This window comes from Miniopterus natalensis, chromosome 7 (genome assembly GCF_054644295.1).
Source record: "Miniopterus natalensis isolate mMinNat1 chromosome 7, mMinNat1.hap1, whole genome shotgun sequence".
Taxonomy (NCBI): Eukaryota; Metazoa; Chordata; class Mammalia; order Chiroptera; family Miniopteridae; genus Miniopterus; species Miniopterus natalensis.
In genome coordinates this window covers 16,088,345-16,106,784 of record NC_142087.1, presented here as the reverse complement: position 1 = coordinate 16,106,784, position 18,440 = coordinate 16,088,345, and the positions used below count along the sequence as shown (strand labels likewise).

The 18,440-nt window shown below is 47.1% G+C and overlaps 1 protein-coding gene across 2 annotated transcripts; it reads left to right on the top strand.

Moving 5' to 3' along the window:
* The first annotated feature begins 2,662 nt into the window (after window positions 1-2,662).
* Window positions 2,663-17,461, top strand: LOC107544434 (signal-regulatory protein beta-1-like). 2 transcript variants are annotated; one of them, XM_087818570.1, is made up of 5 exons: window positions 2,663-2,732; window positions 8,354-8,713; window positions 11,955-12,275; window positions 12,843-13,163; window positions 17,355-17,461. In XM_087818570.1, exons 1-5 carry the CDS (start codon window positions 2,663-2,665, stop codon window positions 17,459-17,461), a joined length of 1,179 nt encoding a protein of 392 aa, XP_087674696.1. The 2 variants fall into 2 exon arrangements, with proteins under 2 accessions (XP_087674696.1, XP_087674695.1); XM_087818569.1 differs by having other exon boundaries at window positions 12,843-13,180; window positions 17,366-17,461.
* The last annotated feature ends 979 nt before the right edge of the window (window positions 17,462-18,440 follow it).

The following is an 18,440-nucleotide window of genomic DNA, read 5'->3' as shown; positions in this document are numbered from 1 at the left end:
GGAATGGAGATAATGATTTACCTGATAGGGTTTTATAAATGCCCATAGTGATGCTCACCTGCCCAGGAGAACAACACTGCACAATGTGAGAATTTCAACTCAGAGATAGAAAATATGAGAAAGAACCAAATAGAAATCACAGAGGTGAAGGATACACTTACTGAACTGAAAAATTCAATAGGAGGGGTCAACATCAGACTAGATGAAGAAGTAAGGATCCAGGAGCTCAAAAAGAGGGTGTGAAATTCATGCAACCAGAGGTTTGGTGCAGCCACTACAGAAAACAGTACTGAGGGTCCTCAAAAAATTAACAGAACTACCATATGACCAGCAATTCCACCTCTGGGTCCAGATCCAAAGAAAATGAAATCCTTATCTTGAAGAGGCATCTGCAACCCCATTTTCATTGCAGCATTACTTACAATGTACAAGTCAAGGAAGTATTGTAAGCATCCATCGATGGGTGAATGCATAAAGAAAGTGTGGTATATACACATGTAATGGAACGTTATTCATCCAAAGAAAGAAGAAAATACTGCCATTTGCAACCATATAAAGGGAAGTTAAGGGCATTATTCTAATGTGATCAGTCAGGCAGAGAAAGACAGATACTGTGTGATTTCACTTATATGTGGGATCTGGGGAGGAAAGAACCTCACAGACACATAGTAAAGACGGGTGGTTGTGAGGGGCAGGGCACGCGAGTGGGCGGATAGGTGAAGGTGGCCAAATGAACAAACTTCCAGTTGTAAGATAAACAAGTTTTGAGGACGTGGTGTACAACATGGTGGCTGCAGTGACAATACTGTGCTGTATATTTGAAAGTGGCTAAACGAGAAAATCTTAAAAATTCTTCTCACAAGAAAAAAATGACTATGTGGGGTGATGGATGTTAACAAAATGTAGAGCGTCAATTGTTTTGCAAGATAAGCATATCAATTCATGATGCGGTATATGCGATGTTGTATGCCAATTATCTCTCAATAAAACTGGGCAAGATAGCTAAGCTTATTTTATTTAAAGGATTGTTCTTTATACGTTTTTGGTATCAAAGCTTTTTATTCTGTTGTGAAATAATAAACTACAGGATAGCTGTTTCTTTTTAGTCTGTAATTAAGAAAATTTTAAGTTGTAAAATAAAAATGGAGAATTCACACTATTGTTTCCAACTGACCTGGGCCAGTGTGGCCATGCACGACATAGGTGCTTTTAGATAAATATTAGCAGCCTCCAATAGTTGAGATAGAAAAGGCTCTAGATTTCTCCCCCGACAGCTTTACCACCAAGTCCTATATTCCAGTGAGAGTCAGTCTAAATCCTGTCACACACACCAACACTGGCAATCAGATATAAAATCAGAGCCAGTTCAGTGACCTCAATAACTTTGAATTTGTCTGTCCCATCCCAGTGTTTCTTTTTTCTTTTTACATCCTAACAACATGTAAGTGTACAGTTCAGTACTGTTGACTATATTCACATTATTGTGAAATAGATCCTCAGAACTTTTACCTCTTGCAAAACTGAAACTCAATAGCCATTAAACAGCTTCTGTTTCCTCCTCCCTCTATCCACTGGCAACCACAAGACTGCTTTCTGTCTTCATGAGTATGACTATTCTCGACACCTCATATAAGTAGAACAATACAGTATTTGCCCTTTTGTGTCTACCTTATTTCACTTAACACAGTGTTTTCAAGTTTCATCCATGATGTGGCATGTGACAGAATGGTCAAAGTGGATAAGAAAAGCTAGAATCGTTTTCAACCCATTAAAAATCCCATCCATTAATCCATCCATCCATCCATCCATCCATCCATCCATCCATCCATCCATCCATCCATCCATCCGAGCATGCATTCACTCATGCACTCACACTCCCTTCACCATGCATTTACTTATGCATGCATTTGTAAACCAATGTCAAAACCCTCCTTTTTTACAGACCCTGGGCACATGACCCATCTTCAAGGAGTTCCCAGGCTACCACAGTGAACTTCCTGTAGTAATTGTCTGCTTTCTCTGGGATACTATTCCTTTTGTTGGATGGAGGCACATACCAGTTATGAGGTCCACCTTACACTTACATTTGAGCTAAGTTACACCAATAAAGGGCTGAGATACAGAGTCATTCAGGAGCAGGCCTGGTTCCATCCCAGTGTGGACCAGGCTCAGGTGAGCCCTCTTCCTTCCTCCTGCTGACTAGCTCTTGCTGAGGCTGGTGTGCATGAGGCCACGAGCCAGCTCCATGCTAGGATCCTGGGGTTGGGGTTTGGGACACAGCCCACAACCAAAGACCCTTCTCGTCCTGGGCTCCCAATGGGGCACCACCATGAAGACCTCAGATGCGCTGAGGAGTCCAGTGGAGAGCAGAGGCCCCAGGCAGGGGGAAGCACGATTTCCTGTAGGCCTGCCCAAGCCTCTCTGAAAACTAAGATGAGCAATTCTCACCCTGTATTTGCCTACTCTGCCTGACTTTATTTCACAACCTAGAAGCAGGAACTGTTTAGAATCTAGAAGCAGCTACTGTACCACAGCCTTATCACCCCATCCTAGGCGCTTCCTCTTATATCACAGGAGGTGGGGCTTCATTCCTCTCACAGAGCAGGGAGTCCGGGTTCTCCCAGCACACATTTGGACACGGCAGGCTCCCCAGGCCTCCAGGATGCCTGTCCCTGCCTCCTGGCCCCACCCTCCTCCTTGCCTGCTGCTGACTCTACTGCTGGGCCTCACAGGTGAGCACCCCTTGGGGTACACTCCCCTCTCACTCCCCCTCGACCTCTTTCTGCTCCTGAAATTTTAGAGTCTCCAGGAAAACAGGGTGTATGATCCAGGGCTGCACAGAAGGCCAAAGACAGAGCCATGCCTGAGAGCATGAAATCAGGGATCTGAGCATTTTCTCTGTGGGTCCAGAGCCTGCACCTGGTTACCAGAGGCGTCAAAACAGATGATGCTTCAGACCACAACAGTGACAACTTTGTGTGTATTAAACTCTCTAATCTTCACAACGTCCCTGTGTGAGGACTATGACTACTACCCCCTATTTGCAGATGGGGAACCTGAGGCAGAGAGATTGACTTGTCCAGTGTCACCTTTGTGAGGCAGTGGTTCAGCAGGGATTCAAGCCCAGGCCGAGCAGCCCCAGAGCTCATTCTTTTAACCATGTTACACAGCTTCGCAGTGGAGGCTGATTGTGGAAAAGCCAGAAAACACAGAGAAGTAAACCGAAGAATCCTCATCACCCATCGGGCCGCTCAGAGACCCGCAGTTCAGATTCTGCTGTTTGCTCAGGAACGTTTGTTAATGTGCTACAGGTTCCTGTGTGCCAAGTGTGTTGCTGAGCTTTTAATGTGTATTATAATTTTACTTAACCCTGAAAGCACCCTGTGTTCCAGCAGACAAGGCCACACTCTCTATATATTTGTGATGCATGTATCTGTGCGTGTTTGTGTGTGTGTGTGAGTGGGTGTGAGGGAGTTCACACACACACTCACACACATGCGCATGGGACTTGTGAAAAGCTTTTCCTTCTGTTCTCTTCAAATCCTTTCCAGTCCACATGAAATGCACGGGAACAGAGCGTTAGTTCCCTCTGCCTCTCAGGCACTCTCCCTCCTCTCTACTTCTCTCAACTTACCACTTACCCTCCCCAAACCGTCAAGACAAGCAAGCTTCTCTCTTGGTAAAGTGAGTAGAATTTTGCGCCTTATAATCATGGCATCCCTCTTCCGTGATGGATGCAGTGAGGAGGAAAAATGGGATAAAAGATACAGAGACTCCTGCCCCTGTGACCTATCTCTGTAATTATATCCATGTCAACATCTATATCCATGTCTATTTCTATAACTACACCTACACCGACACCTGCATCTGCATCTGCACCAGCACCTGCATCTGCATCTGCACCTACACCGACACCTGCATCTGCATCTGCACCAGCAACTGCATCTGCATCTACACCTGCATCTGTGTCTATATCCATTTCCTTCTCTATATCCCCTGATGTCTGTTGAGGCATCGAGGCCCCAGGAAGTATAATGAGCGGGTGACTTTTCAGTTCCTTGACTGCTCCCCACTGGGGACACCGTTGGAAATTCTTGCGTCGTTATCTCATGTCGCCATCATTTCCAAGGAAGGTCCTCTTGTCACCCTGCCCGCAGGAGAGAGAGCAGAGCACAGAGTTCCAAGGCGCTCAGGGGTAAATGGTAGAGCCATTACTGGAACTCAAACAGCCTGACGCTGGAGCTCACTGGTTTCACCTTCTCCCCGTGTCCTGCCCATGAGATTTCTGCCGCTAGTGACCAGGGGTGTGGGGAAGGGTTGGTGTGGTGGGGAGGGTTTGTGGTTTTCTGCTTCCTGCTAATGCACAAGATCCTTCTGGGGTTTTTTGTTGCTGTTTTTGTTTTTGTTTTTGTTTGGTTGGATTTTGTGTTTTTTGTGTGTTTTTTCCAAGTCATCTGGTTGGAAAACTCAGTTTCTGACATAATTTCCACAAATTTGCCCACTGGAAATAGGCTTCACTTTTTCGGGGAGCAGTCTGACTGGGCAATTCACACATATAATACACATGTTTTTTGGATACCTACTATGTGCAGGAACCATTATGGGAGCTTGGGCTGTGGTGGTGAATAAAAAAGATAAAGTAGCCGTTTTCATGGGGCTTATATCCCAGTGGGGAAATGACAGTAAACAAGGGACATAATAAATAAGTAAATAATATAGAATATTAGAAAGTGATAAGTGCTAAGGCAAAAATTAAATGTTGCTGGACAAGAGAGTTGAGGGAATCTGTAAGGTGGGATGTGTTTTAAACAGTGTAGTCTGGGTGGGCATCACGGAGAAGGAGGAGCCTGAGCCAAGGTTAACAGCAGGCTGTGGGCGAGCCATGTGGTCATCTGGGGGATGAGCCTTCCTATGGGAACAGCATGTGCAAAGGCCCTGAGAGTGGAATCTTCCTGCTGTGTTCAGGTACTTAAGCTTCTGCTCTGAGACAAAGGTTACCATTGTAAGGTTTTGAAGAAAGAAGTGACATAATCTGATATAAGTTTTCAGTTATCATAATATTTTATTGAGTACAGACTACAACTGGACGCAGAGAGAAGAGCATTCGTGCAGTCAGGAAGATGTGACTTGTACCAGGACAGCAGCCAGTGGAGACGGGAAAGATGGAGAAACTGGGTGCATGCTGAAGGGGAGCTGCAGGATTTCTGAGGCATTAGATTCAGGGTGGGAGAGAAAGACCCCACACGTTTGGGACCTGAGCACTGAAGAATAAAGGTGCCTCAGGTGAGATAGAGAGAGCTGTGGGGGACTCAGGAGTTCACTTTGGACATGTTAACTGTGACATGTTTCTTTCCATCTAAAGAAAAATGTGAGTGGGCAGTTGGACATACAAGTCCAGAGTTCAGAGGAAAGGCCGTGGTCACAGATGTAAACATGAGAATTACAGATGCACAGATGGCAGAGTTTTTGCTGTTCCCTGTTCCTCTCCACACTCTGATCCCTCTTTTCTCTTCCTTCCTCTATTCCCTAAACTTCTCCCTCCAAGACTCATTTCTAGTTTCCCATTTTCACCTCAGCTGTTTAGCTTCCCCACCCTAGTCTTCTTCTCCGGACTTAAAAAACCAAACCCCTGATGTTCCTGGCACCAAAGGACCTGCCCTATGACATCATGTGGCCTCCTCAGAGGCATGTGCTCAGTGGGTGGGCCTCACCAGCTCACACTCTGCAAAAGCGACCCACAGATTTCCCCCCTGAGGAGAAGCTAAGAAATGGAAAAGAACCCTGGACCTAGGTGTGGTGCCACAGCGGCCTCCTCTTCTGAGTGACATTGTGTTTTCTTTGTAGCCTGTGCTTTTGGTGTCATATCCAAGAAATTATTATCACATATAGAGTCATGAAGAGTTTCATCTATGACTTTTTTCTAAGAATTTTAAAGTTTTAGCTCCTATATTTAGATTTTTTATTTATGTTGAGTTTATTTTTGTTTATGATGTAAGATAAAGGTCCAGCCTCATTCTTTTGATTGTGGATATCGTTTCCCAGCACCGTGTGTTGATACACTGTCCTTTCTTCATTAAATGGTTTTGGCATCCTTGTGGAAAGTCATTTGACCATATAGGTGAGGGTTTACTTCTCGGTTTTCTATCATATTCCATTGGTCTACCTCTCTATTCTAATGACAGAACAACGCTAGTTTGATTACTATAGTTTTGTACTAAGTTTTAAATCAGGAACTGTGAGTCTTTCAATTATGTTTCTTTTTCAAGATTATTTCATTATTTGGGGTCCCTTGAGATTTTACGTGAACTTCAGAATAGGCTTTGTATTTCTTCAAAAAATACCACTGGGATTTCGGTGGGAATTGTATTGAATCTGTAGATTGCTTTAGGTACTTTAAGCACCTTAACAGCATTAAGTCTTCCAGTCCATGAGCGCAGATGTTTTTCCATTTAAGTCTGTATAAATTTCTTTCAGCAATGTTTTGCTCTTTTCAGTGTACAAATCTTTCATTTCCGTGGCTAAATAGACTCCTAAGTATTTTACAGCGGTTGCTTCTTAAAATAGAACTGTTTGCTGCGTTTCATTTTTGGATTGCTCATCACACGGTAAGGAAGCGGAACTGAGTTCCATTTCTGTAAAGTTTTTAGGAAGGTTCTTTCCATTCTGATTTTACTATTTGCATCTTCACTACTGTTTTCTTAGTATAACTAGAGGTTTTGTTCGCTCTGTTGACGTTTTTGAGGAGCCACTTTTGGTTTTGTTGATTTCCTCTGCTGTTTTTTTTCTCTTCATTATTCACTTTTTATTGATCTCTACACTAATCTCTACTGTTTTCTTCATTCTGCTACTTTAGGTTTGGGGTTTATTTTTCTCTCCTTTTCCTAATTTCTTAAGGCATATAGTGAAGTTATTGATTTATGACCCTTTCTCTTTTTAAATGTATGCACATACAACTATAAATTTCCCTCTAGCACTGCTTTGTCTGCATCACATTTTGGTGTGTTGTGTTTTTGCTCTCACTTTCCTCAAGGTATTCTCTAATTTCCCTTGTGAGTTCTTCCTTGAGCTGATTAATTTGGAGGCTATGTTGTTTGATTTCTTTTTATTTGTGGATATTTCATTTTCCTTCTCTGATTGCTTTCTAGATTTATTTTGCAAACTGCTTCACCAATCCGCTGCTTGAATAGTTCTTACATAGATTCCAGTAATGACCTTGTCATTCATACTGTGTGACAATGCCACATAGATAGGTGTTTTTCTTTCTAGCAACTGGTTTCTGTAACAGCCCGAAGAGATGTCTGTGGTAAAAAAGAGCAATGCCCCCCTCCTACCCAAAGGAGGTCTATACCTTAGGACCCAGAACCTGTGAATATTTTACTTTATATGGTAAAAGAGATTTTGAAGAAGTGATTCATTTAATACTCTTGATCTAGAAATGTTATCCTAGATTATCATGTGGGCACAGTATAATCACAAGGGTTCTTTAAAAAAATCGAAGTAAGAGAAGAGCAAGTGACAAGAGAAGCAAGAGTTTGTAGTGACAGGACGATGGGAATCATGAGGAAAGGCTTTGGGGTAGCCTCTAGAATTTGCAAAGGCAGAGAACAGGGCCTCCAGAAGAAATGTAGCTCAGCTGGCACCTTGAACTTAGCCCAGTAACACCAATTTTGGATTCTGACCTTGAGAACTTTAGGATAAATATCTATTTTTTTAAGTCACTAAGATTCTGATATTTTCTTAAGGCAGTCTGAGGAAACAAATATAACATGATCATGCTATGGGAAAATATCTCAGGAACTTGAAATATTGTTTTACTTCTTATGTAAATGACATGTTCATTGTGTGTTGGGATCTCTGAGCTGTCACTCTAGGACTCGGGCTGATGGAGCAGACTCCATCATGACTGTGGATCTCTGTGGAAGGAAGATGATGACAAAGGTTCTTGCAGTTAAATGCATATCCCACAAAATACACTTGTCACCTCTGCTCACAACTCTGTGCTCTAAAGAAGTTTCATCATTCCACCCAGCAGTGGTTGAGAAGTGGGACACTCCATGAGGCCAAAGAGTGGACAGCAGAAATATTTGGGAAACCGTGGCACTTCCAGAGAGGGCTCTGGTCTCAACCCCCCTCTCTGCCACTTCACTTAACCTCTCTGTGCCTCGGTTTCTTCATTTGTAATAGTCACATTACAGGCTCGTTGTGAGGGTTACACGTATGACACATGCAATGTGCTGAGCTCAGGCCCGCTCAGGGTGTGCACTCGCCGATGAAAGCGGTTGTTGATAAACACTTGGCAGAGCCCACGGGATCACATGCGATGCATCATTAACTGCTCTGTGCTTCCCTCCAGGAGGGGCAGGTGAGGAGGAGCTGCAGGTGATTCAGCCTCAGGAGCCAGTGTCCGTCGCAGCCGGAGAGACGGCCACTCTGAGCTGCACCTCAACCTCCATATACCCCGTGGGGCCTTTCCAGTGGTTCAGAGGGACAGGGCCAGACCGGGAGTTAATCTACCATTTCAGAGACAGCAGCCGCTTCCCCCGAGTAACAAGTGCTGCAGATTACACGCAGAGAGACAACCTGGACTTTTCCATCCGCATCAGTAACATCACCCCAGCAGATGCGGGGACCTACTACTGTGTGAAGTTCCGGAGAGGAGCCAGTAATGACACGGAATTCAAGTTTGGAGGCGGCACCCAGCTCACCGTGAGTGGTGAGTACAGTGTGGGATTCCGTGTCCCTGGCATGTGACAACAGTCAATAAAGATGCCCTCAGTTCTGTGAGCAGCAGCTAGGAATCAGTGCGGTGGTGGGTGCTTATAGTCTTGATCTGATTCATGGGCAGACGTCACCTCTTCTGCAGATCAGGGAAGTTGAGGCCTAGAGATATGCTGTTTGCTCAGACCAATGGCTGTCAATGGTGGGAAAAGCCTGACACCCCCGTTTGTCTGACTCCCCAGCCCTGGCCTTTCAGTCCCGTCCAGGGATGAGGGAACTGAAGGCCTGAGTGACTTGCCCATCACAAGGCCAGGCCTCACCCCTGCCTCCAGGGAGTGCTCCCCTCAAGTGGCCGAGGCTCCTCCTTAGTGACCTGCCTGAGCACCTGCTGTGAGCCAGGCTCTGCTCTGGGTGCTGTGGCAGCTGCAGAACAAAGCAGGAAAAGGCTCTTCTCCCACGAAGCTTCATTCTTTCCCCTCCAACAGGGACAGATCCATCCAGGATGGGACGGGGGAGAACATGCTTCTTTATTTCATCCCTGGAAACATCACATGAGAAGGAAATCCCGAGAAGCACAGACTGTTTCCTCTGACAGCCTGGTGGGAGGAGGTGCCCAGAAGTGGGCAATCACTGTGGGTCTGTCTGAAAAAAACCCTTTATTTCAGAAATCTAGTCACACTGTCACTGAGGCTCCGAGCAGAGTTGGGTCATCTCAGAATGTCCCTCACCCAAGAAATAGGGTCCCCATGTGGGTGACTTAGGGGTCACCCATTTGAGTCAAGACAGTTTTCATTTGCTGTTATCTGCCAGAGGCCCAGGATTCTGAATCCTGTAATATGAGCACACAAGGACCTTTAGACCACCCAGCCCAACCCCTCATGTACAGATGGGAGCCTGAGATCAACAGGTGACAAGGGTTTTGCCCAAGGTCACATGTCCAATGAGTGGGGAGATTGTTCCAGAACCCAATCTGATGTGTGCCAAGCTTTTTCCTTTCCCAGAGATAGACACTCTTTCCATCAAAGAATCTGGTGCATGTAAGCACTGAATTAAAGCTCATTAAAGCACACCACTGAACAGAGAGCTAGCATTTCTTATTTTCACTGGTACCCCGAAGCTTCAGAATGCCCCTCCCATTCAGACCCTGAAGCCCAAGGTGGTTGGGAACTTCTTCCACCTTCAGCCACATCGCCCCAAATCAAGCATCCATGTCAGCGCCTAGGGCTGCCCCTCGTGCCACAGCTCCCTCACCCCCCAGCGTGTGGAGAGAGCACCATTCATTGACTGACTTCTGTTGATGGGTAAGAGTTGTTCCCAACCTTGGGCTATTAAAACAGTGATGCACAGGATACCCTTCTCCATGTGCCACCTTAATCAAAAGAGTTTTGCCCACTGGAAGTGGCATGACTAGGTCACAGGGTGTGTGCATTTTAATTTGTGTAAATATTGCCAAATTTTCCTTCTAGAAATGATAGCCCCTGCACACAGGCAGGGAAGGTAGCTTTATTCGGATTTGGAGGATATTACAAAAGTTCCCGGGTGGTGTGCCCCTTGCCTAGGCAATCACAGGGAGTAAGTGGCTCCATCACCACTCAGATCTGCTGCCTCCTGGTAGAGTGCTCGTTGCCCTTCCCTAAGCTATTTGCCCAGCTGATGCCCTGGCTGAGAAAGCAGGGAGGTAGGAGAGGTCAAGGGCCAGGTCTTCCTCTTGGCATTTACTCTTATAACCAGTTCTGTGAGGGAGGGGTCATCTGTTGCCCCTTTGCTAGATGAGGGCATTGATGTTCAGAGAGGGGACCTGAACTGAGCAGGAAGGGGAACTGAGATTTGAACCCCAAGCAGCATGACTCACAGCCCCTACTCTCTGCAACACCTCACTGTGCTTGTCAAAGTGTAAAGAAAGCTCCAACCCATTTCTTAAAATCATGTCATTTTATGTTCTCAAGCATGAAACATTTTTTAAAAGGTCCTGTGAAGGAGGCAGATCTAGCTTTACAACAGAGATGAGATAGATACTCAAATGTCCTATGATATGTCCTGAAACTATTCCTAAATGACATGACTGCGTATAGAAGCATTCAAGAGGCTTTTCCCTTTGCTGTGCTGTTTCCCCTTCACTGAGAAGCCTGCAGGAGCAGCCTGGGCGCAGAGCCTGGAGAGAGCAGAGAGGGACACTGCACCATTCCTGTCTCTGCAGACTGAGGATGAGGAGGGGTGGGGCATTTCCTGCAGGGCACTGGGGCACTAAGTGAGCAAAAGTTCATATTCTAGACTCACTTGTCAGGAGTCCATTCTTCCATTTATTGCTACAGGGTCCCCAGACCTAGGCACTTGAGGCCACTCCTCCCTGGAAAGGGTGGCAGTCAGTGTCAGGATCCTGAAGGTGGGCATTTGCTCTGTTGATGGACATGAATATTTGGGAGGCCATAGGAAATACCTCTGGGACACAGTAGTGAGCAAGGGGACAGGCCCTTCATTTCTCTCAGCCTGTTTTCTCATCTATAAAATGGTGATAATCATGGACTTCTTTTAGGAGAGTGGAAAGGACTGGAGGTGCTCTGTCTGAATCACCCAGCAGAGTAGCACCCCCAAATCAAGGTGTTATGTTAATGTCAAGACCCAGTAAACTTTGCTGGGACTCAGCTCCTCACCTGCAAAAAGTTTGTATAATAGGTTAATAATATAACATTAATCAAATTCTTGATTAATCAGATATTGATAATATAATAAAATCAACATTTACAGGATACTTTCAGGTGAGCCTGGTGAGAGAAGAGCCCCTCACTGGCCATGGTATTATAACCCACAGCTGTGTGCTCTTAGGCAAGTCTGTTTCCCCCAAGTCCTCAGTTCTCCCGCTTGATAAAGTGTGATCATCATGGCTCCCATTCAGGGGTCTTTAAGGACTGGAGGCCAGCTATGAACAGTTAGTACAAAAATGAGACTCATCAGTAATTCTGTTCCTGTGCCCAGGCTGGTGGGAAATCACCAGGCAAGGAAAGAAGGTGGACTTTGAACTCAGGCCTGCAATTGCTTGTCAGCCCTGCCCCCCGCTCAGAGTTCACTTCTGGGGACATGAGTGTCCCCCTCTGTAAGATGAGGACGATGACACGCCCTCCCCGCATTATTAGAAGCATGAAAAACAATATATGAGAAGGTCCTTGACAGTGTCACATGCTTGTCATTAGAGGTGATAATCACAACCATGTTCATTGTTTATTATGCTCCTGTTACAGTCAAACCCTCTCCCCCCGAGGTATCGGGCCCCACGGGGAGGTCCACACCTGGGCAGACGGTGAACTTCACCTGCAAGTCCCACGGCTTCTCCCCCAGAAACATCATCCTGAAATGGTTCAAAGATGGGAATGAGCTCCGAGCCTCCCAGACCACCGTGGACCCAAAGGGAGACAGCCCTTCCTACAGCATCTCCAGCACAGCCACGGTGGTGCTGGCCCCGGGGGATGTTCGCTCCCAGGTCATCTGCCAGGTGGCCCACGACACCCTAAAGGGAGACACTCCTCTTCGTGGGACTGCCAACTTGTCTGAGATCATCCGAGGTAGATGCCCCTCACACCCAGCGCCAGCCCACACCTGGCCCCTGCCCTCCAGGCCTGCTCCTCCCCCTGCTCTTTGCTCCAGGCCTGGAATTGCCTGGAATCTAATTCCTGACAGTCCTTCCCATCGCCAGGCACGTGGATTTGCCCATCACTGGCCACTGTTTAATGGCAGCTGGCAGGTGGAATCTATCACATGCCAAGCAGTGTGCTCGATAGTTTCATCTACTTTACCAATAGCAACTCCACATACTGAGCACCTGCTATAAGCCAAGCTCTTATGTGCTTGGGGATCTCGTTTGTTTGGCTAAAGTTATTATGTTCTAGCTGCATGCCAGTGGCTGTGGTGGTTGATTTAAATCATATCACCCTAATAGCAGCTACCAGTTCTTGAGCACCTACTGTGTGCAGGTTACAGTGCTTAGTGATTTCATTCATGTGAAAGAATAGCCTCAGTGTCTGAGCGCCTGTCCTCTGATACCCCTGCAGGTGGGGGAGCTGAGTTAGGGAGCGCTCCCCTGTGATCTGTCTGTTCCATGAGGTCAGAGCTTCTGCCCTGTGCTGTTTCAGTTCCGCCCACCGTGGAGGTTACCCAACAACACACAGTGTCAAAGAACCAGGTGAACGTCACCTGCCAGGTGAAGAACTTCTACCCCCAGCGCCTACAGCTGACCTGGTTGGAGAATGGAAACGTGTCCCAAACAGAAACGGCCTTGACCCTCATAGAGAACCAGGATGGGACCTATAACTTGACAAGCTGGCTCCTCATGAATTTATCTGTCCACAAAAATGCTGTGGCGCTCACCTGCCGGGCGGAGCACGATGGGCAGCCTGCGGTCACCAAAAGCCTCACCCTGGGGGCCTCTGCTCACCAGGACAACAGGGACAAAGGTAAAACCCAGGGAGAGGCCTTCACTCCACCTAATCCAACGCCATTTAGATTTTATCTTTACTTTTAATGTTATAAATGGTAATTCTCATTATAGAATAATCTAGAAATCTATTGATAAAAAGTAGAATTTTGAAGTGAGCTCCCCTCCCCCAAAGCCCACACTGCATAGTCACCACTGCTCAGAGTTTGGCACGTATCTTTATAGGTATTTTGACAGGGAGGGAGGAGGCCACCCTGCTCTGTGTCCTGCGCTTGCTTTCTTCACCTAACAGTCATGTGTCCACCATCCCTGCCGCCCCTGCCTCCTCCTGGCTCTTTCTAACCTCCTCCTGGCCTCTGTTCCATTCTGGACTTTTCCATCCGCATCAGTAAGGTCACTCCAGCAAATGCCTGGACCTCCTGCTCTGTGACATTTCAGAAGGGGAGCCCTGAGGACACGGACTTTGAGTCTAAACAGGGCACCCCAGTGCTCATGAGTGGTCACAACACAGGCTTTCCTCCCCCCCGCAAATTTGTGACTATGGACCAGTGACAATCACAACCGCCTGCCTTAGGGTTGTCTGTAATATCGCCTGCTGCTGCTGATGCCTGCGGGTCGGAAGCGGTGCCCCATTGTATTGGAAATGTTCCTTTTTCCTTCATTGGCCTTGATGGAAGGTTTTCAATGTTACTGCTCTTTTCAAAGAACCCACTTTTCGTTTCAGTGAGTTTCTCTGTTTTCAATTTCATTAATTTTTCTCCCCTTTCCTTTATTATTTCCTTCCTCCTGCTTGTTTTGGGCTGATTTTGCTCCCCCTTTTCTTGTTTCCTGAGGTGGGAACATAGATTATTGATATTAGACTTTTTAAATGCCACATCTGGGTTGCATTCTGTGCCTAGGGAGTCAGGACAGTGCAAGCCATGCCTGGATGTGGTGTTTCCCCTCCAGTCCCCAAGTCCGAGCTCATGTGCCTTTCCTTCAACCTCAGAGTCCTCCTATGCTTGTGCCTGGTGTTATCCTAGGGGTCAGAGTTGTACCGAACAAGGAAGAGTCTCTGCCACCTTGCCTGGACCACCTTGGGTTTCTTTTGAGTCCCCATGTCCCACGGGGCTCAGACCAGGTGTTGCTCGCTGGTGCTCTCAGCGTGCCTGACCAGCACGCCTGCAGTCCCAAGGCTGGGAAGGGTTTTCGGGTTGTCTGGGAGAAGCCAAGTACAAGATGCCTGTGTGACCCTCTGCACCGGGAAGCCACAGCCAACCCCAGGGTCTGAGGGTTCAGGCCTCTGCAGACCTGGTCCAATTGGTGTGGCATAAGAATGAACATCTTTTTGGTCACATTTATGGTATTGGGGTGTTTTACAGTGTTTATAGGTGAATGAACCTCACCTCTGTCAGTGTAGCATAATCCACTCATGTTGATGCAGATTTATGCTGAATGGCTGGTTTCAACAGTGAGAAAGAAATTCTGAGTCCTCAAATTTTTCATTCTTTTTGTCTTTCAGAGCTTTAAATCTCCCACCTCCACATGATTTCCTTTTCCCATTAGCACTCAGTTGCCAAACAGCACTTTTCTTTTTCCCCTTTCCCCACAGAAGCTGTGCACTTGAAATTGTGCCTGTCCCTTTGATCTCACCTGTCCTTTTAAAATGTTCCTGCCTCCTTGTGTTACTTTCCTAAGGCCCTGAAACAAGTGACCACAGAGTTAGTGCCTTAAAACAACACAGTTTATTATCTTGCAGCTCTAGAGGTCAGAGGTCTGGGTCGGCAGGACTGGGTTTCCTGTGGAGGCTTTAGGGGAGAATCCCTACCCTTGCTTTTCCAGCCCCTAGAGGCTGCCCGCGCCCCTTGGCTAAGGGCCCCACATCGCTCTCAGCTCTGCTTCTGTCATCACATCTCCTTCTCTGCCTCTCCCGCCTCCCTCTTTCACTGAGTGGGATCTTTGTGAGTAGCTTGGCTCCACTAGGAAGATCCAAGATAAAGTTCTCGTTTGAATTCTTAACTTAGTCACTACTAGTTCCTTTTGCCAGGTAAGGTAACATAGTCACAGACTATGGGGATTCTGTGCCAACCTTTCGAACAGGCGTAATTTAAACCTCTCCCTGTGATCTGTGCTCTGATCTGTGGACGCTTCATTTCGCCAGGTGGCGGTGGGTTTACTATTGGTGGTGGTGGAATTCCCAAACAGCTCTCGGGCCCCTTGCCAGCTGCCCCTCTCCTTGTGGCTGTGGGACAGCAGCCTCCTGGCAGATTGTGCACTAGGATTTGGTGATTTTTCTGCTTTGATTCTCAGCTATTTTGACTTTTTCTCATTTTCTCTTCAAGTAACACTGAGAGCCAGTTGTGTGCAGGGTTTATTTTCTCTTTTATGTTTTTCTCTGATTTGGAGAGGCCATAATTAGAGGCAAGTTGCTGTGCTGCTGCTACTGTCCTCAGCAGCCCAGAAGGGGGCTGAAGACTGTTGAGTGCTTTGGCCCATAGGCCCCTACCTCAGGGTCCCCTGTTTCTCCATCAGGGCCCTATTCTGGCTGAGCAGGCCCATTGAAGTGGAGAATTCAACCTCCTCTGAGGCTCTGTTACTCTAGAATTATGTCCTTGGCCCAAATCTCAGCTTTCTTGCTATCAAAATATCTTCTGGCTCACACTTAATATTTACTTGTAGTTAATCAGTCTTAGCTTTTCATTGTCTTTCTCCAAAAGATTGATGCCCCAGTAACAGCCTTCCAATCCCATAGTCCATATAGTTATCATTTCCCAACTCTTTTCCAAATGCCTGATGCCTAGGAATTCCCTTTCTTTGGTCACAGCATCCCAGTGCACCACCAGTGACAGTTTTAACAATTGCACCAATAGGGCCAGCAGGGCCGATTTCTGCTCCAACTCCAGCCAGTGCTGGGACTTCTTGACCAGCCAGCTGATGAGTGATCTAATTTCTAAATTGCGTTTTATAGTTTGCTCTTCGGAGGACTCCCAGTTGAACTCCTTAGATCAGTTTCCCTGGGAAGCTGACTCTAAATGGCTCTAAGAATGTGGGAAGCTTATTGTGGGGAGCTGTCAGGATCCACATGCCTGAGGGAGCGAAGGAGCAGGACCTGCAGAGGGAGCTGTTTGCTGAACTGCAATGCAGGCACCAGACTTGGCTGCTCTACGGAGAAGCTGGACAGATAACAGCTTCTGAGAGCTGTTTAAATGGAGGGAAGTAGGCCAAGCCTTTGTACTCCCAGTCCAGACAGTCTTCTGATCTGGGTGCCCTCCAGAACCGGGTGCAAACTTTGCAGTTAAGCTCTCTTCGACTGAGGCAAGGTCCCCATAAGCCTCTCAGGTGAGAATTGCCATTCTCCAACATCACAGAAGAAAAATGGTGAGATCTTCAGTCCTACCTTAAGGATTATTTTCGTTATAATAAACCATTTAATATCTTTATTTTTATTTAAACAAAAACTGCTCATTGTAAATCTGCAAAGAATCTAAAAGTGTGCTTTCCCAGGTCCACCTTTCTGTGTCCAATAGAAAGATTCAGCTGACACTGGGGTTAAAGTGGGCTGAATGGTGTTTGAGCTCCTCCCAAGCATGTGACCCCATTTCCTTGAATCACAGGGTGTTTTCCAGCCAGCAGGTTTCATGAAGTCAGGCCTATGAGCTCTTCCTCAGCTCCTGAGAACTTGGGGTCACCCAGCCCTGTCCATGGTGCCACACAGAGCAGCCCTGGAACTCTCACTGTGATCTGTCCTCACTCCCCTCAAATGCCCTGTTGACATTTGTTCCTGTAACACTGAGAGGTTGGACTTGTCTTCATTCAAAAGACAAGGTCTTAGGGTCATCGTTTGAGTCAACAGTGATGTGATTTTTCCAGGCTCGAATCCCATTAATCTGTGACTCTCCATAAACTCTGAGCCTCAGTTTTCTCATCAGAGTAATGGTAATGCTGCCTGCCCCACAGGGTGTGAGACCAAATCAGTTAATCAGGTGCCGCACTTTCCTGTTCTTGAGTAGCCATTCTCTGCACCCCTTCCCTCAAGGAAGACAACCCTGGCAAGCCAAGCAGACACTGATTGCGGACGAACCTCTTTACTCTGATTTCTGCCTTGAGCCCGAGACCAGTTCAGTATTCAAATGCTGTTTCAGAGCATTGATGGGTGCAGGCACCATCAGATAAGGCGGAGGACCCTGGGAAGGGTCTCCTCTAATGGCTCCTCCTGCCCCTTGATTTGCAGGCCAGGTACAGTCTACTCAACTCCTCGCAGCTGTCCTCCTAAGCTTCAAGGTGCTGCTGGCGGTTGGTGCCTCTGCCATCTACGTCCACAGGAAGCGGACGGCCTGACTGTAAGTTGTGGGGCAGGGAGGGCAAGGCAAAGTCTGTCCCAGAAGGGACAAGGTCAAGAGGAGCGGTCAGTCCACAGGGTCAGGGTCCAAGTGGAGTTAGAAGAGGGTGACACACCTCCATCGATAACCTCAGGAGTTTTAAGGATCCCCCCGAGAGATTCCTACTTCCTAGGAAGTGCGTGGGGTCCTGTAAAAGGTGGGCCGTATCAAGGCTTTCAAAGGGTGTCCGCAATGTTTTAGGGTTTCTGGGGAGGAAGCGGGCAGAGGGAACTGAATGAAGGGCAGCTGAGTGGCTAGTTGCCTTGGAGACCATGACTCGATTATTTGATTGCTGACGCTCCTTGCCACAAAGAGAATCCACATTTTAGAGTATTGATGAGAGATCCTGAATCTGCTGCTCTGAGGGCTGTCCGTGCTCTGATCCTCCGTGTGGCAGAGCAGAAGGGATGGGGAAAGAGCACCAGGGCTGGGGAGAAATGCTGAGGTGGCAGAGTCCTATGCCAGGGGCTACCTGTCCTCTCCTGATAGGAATGGCAGGAGGACAGTCCAGGACATAGGGGACATGCCGTAAACATTTCCTGATGAGGAGCAGGGAGCTAAATGTGGACACATTTCCCACAGCTCATTCCTCCTCTCTTGCTACATGCCACCCTCAACCTCTGCGGTCTCCTTCCTTCCCTGAGGGACTCAGTCTAAGGAAACAAACTGACTAGAAGCTTTCACAGACTCTGCTTCAAATGCCTCCCCCAGCCAGACCTGCGGCCCACAGCTCCTCCTGCTGCTCCTCCTCACAGTTCTTGATGCCCCCGGAGCTGGGTCTGCACACAAGCTCCTCGGAAACACACACAGAATCTTGAATTACAGCTGCTCTGTTATCCATACACGTGACAGGAGGAAAAATGGGCTGGAAGGGGGTGAGGCAAAAGGATCTTGATTCAAACACCACAGACTCACACATTTCTTGCCTAGTTTTATTA

What these genes read in the sequence shown, in the direction of transcription:
- LOC107544434 (XM_087818569.1), top strand. Translation starts at nt 2,663, where the DNA reads ATGCCTGTCCCTGCCTCCTGGCCCCACCCTCCTCCTTGCCTGCTGCTG. An exon ending in TCTACTGCTGGGCCTCACAG is followed by an intron (nt 2,733 to 8,353) that starts GTGAGCACCCCT and finishes GCTTCCCTCCAG; the next exon opens with GAGGGGCAGGTGAGGAGGAG. An exon ending in CACCCAGCTCACCGTGAGTG is followed by an intron (nt 8,714 to 11,954) that starts GTGAGTACAGTG and finishes CTCCTGTTACAG; the next exon opens with TCAAACCCTCTCCCCCCGAG.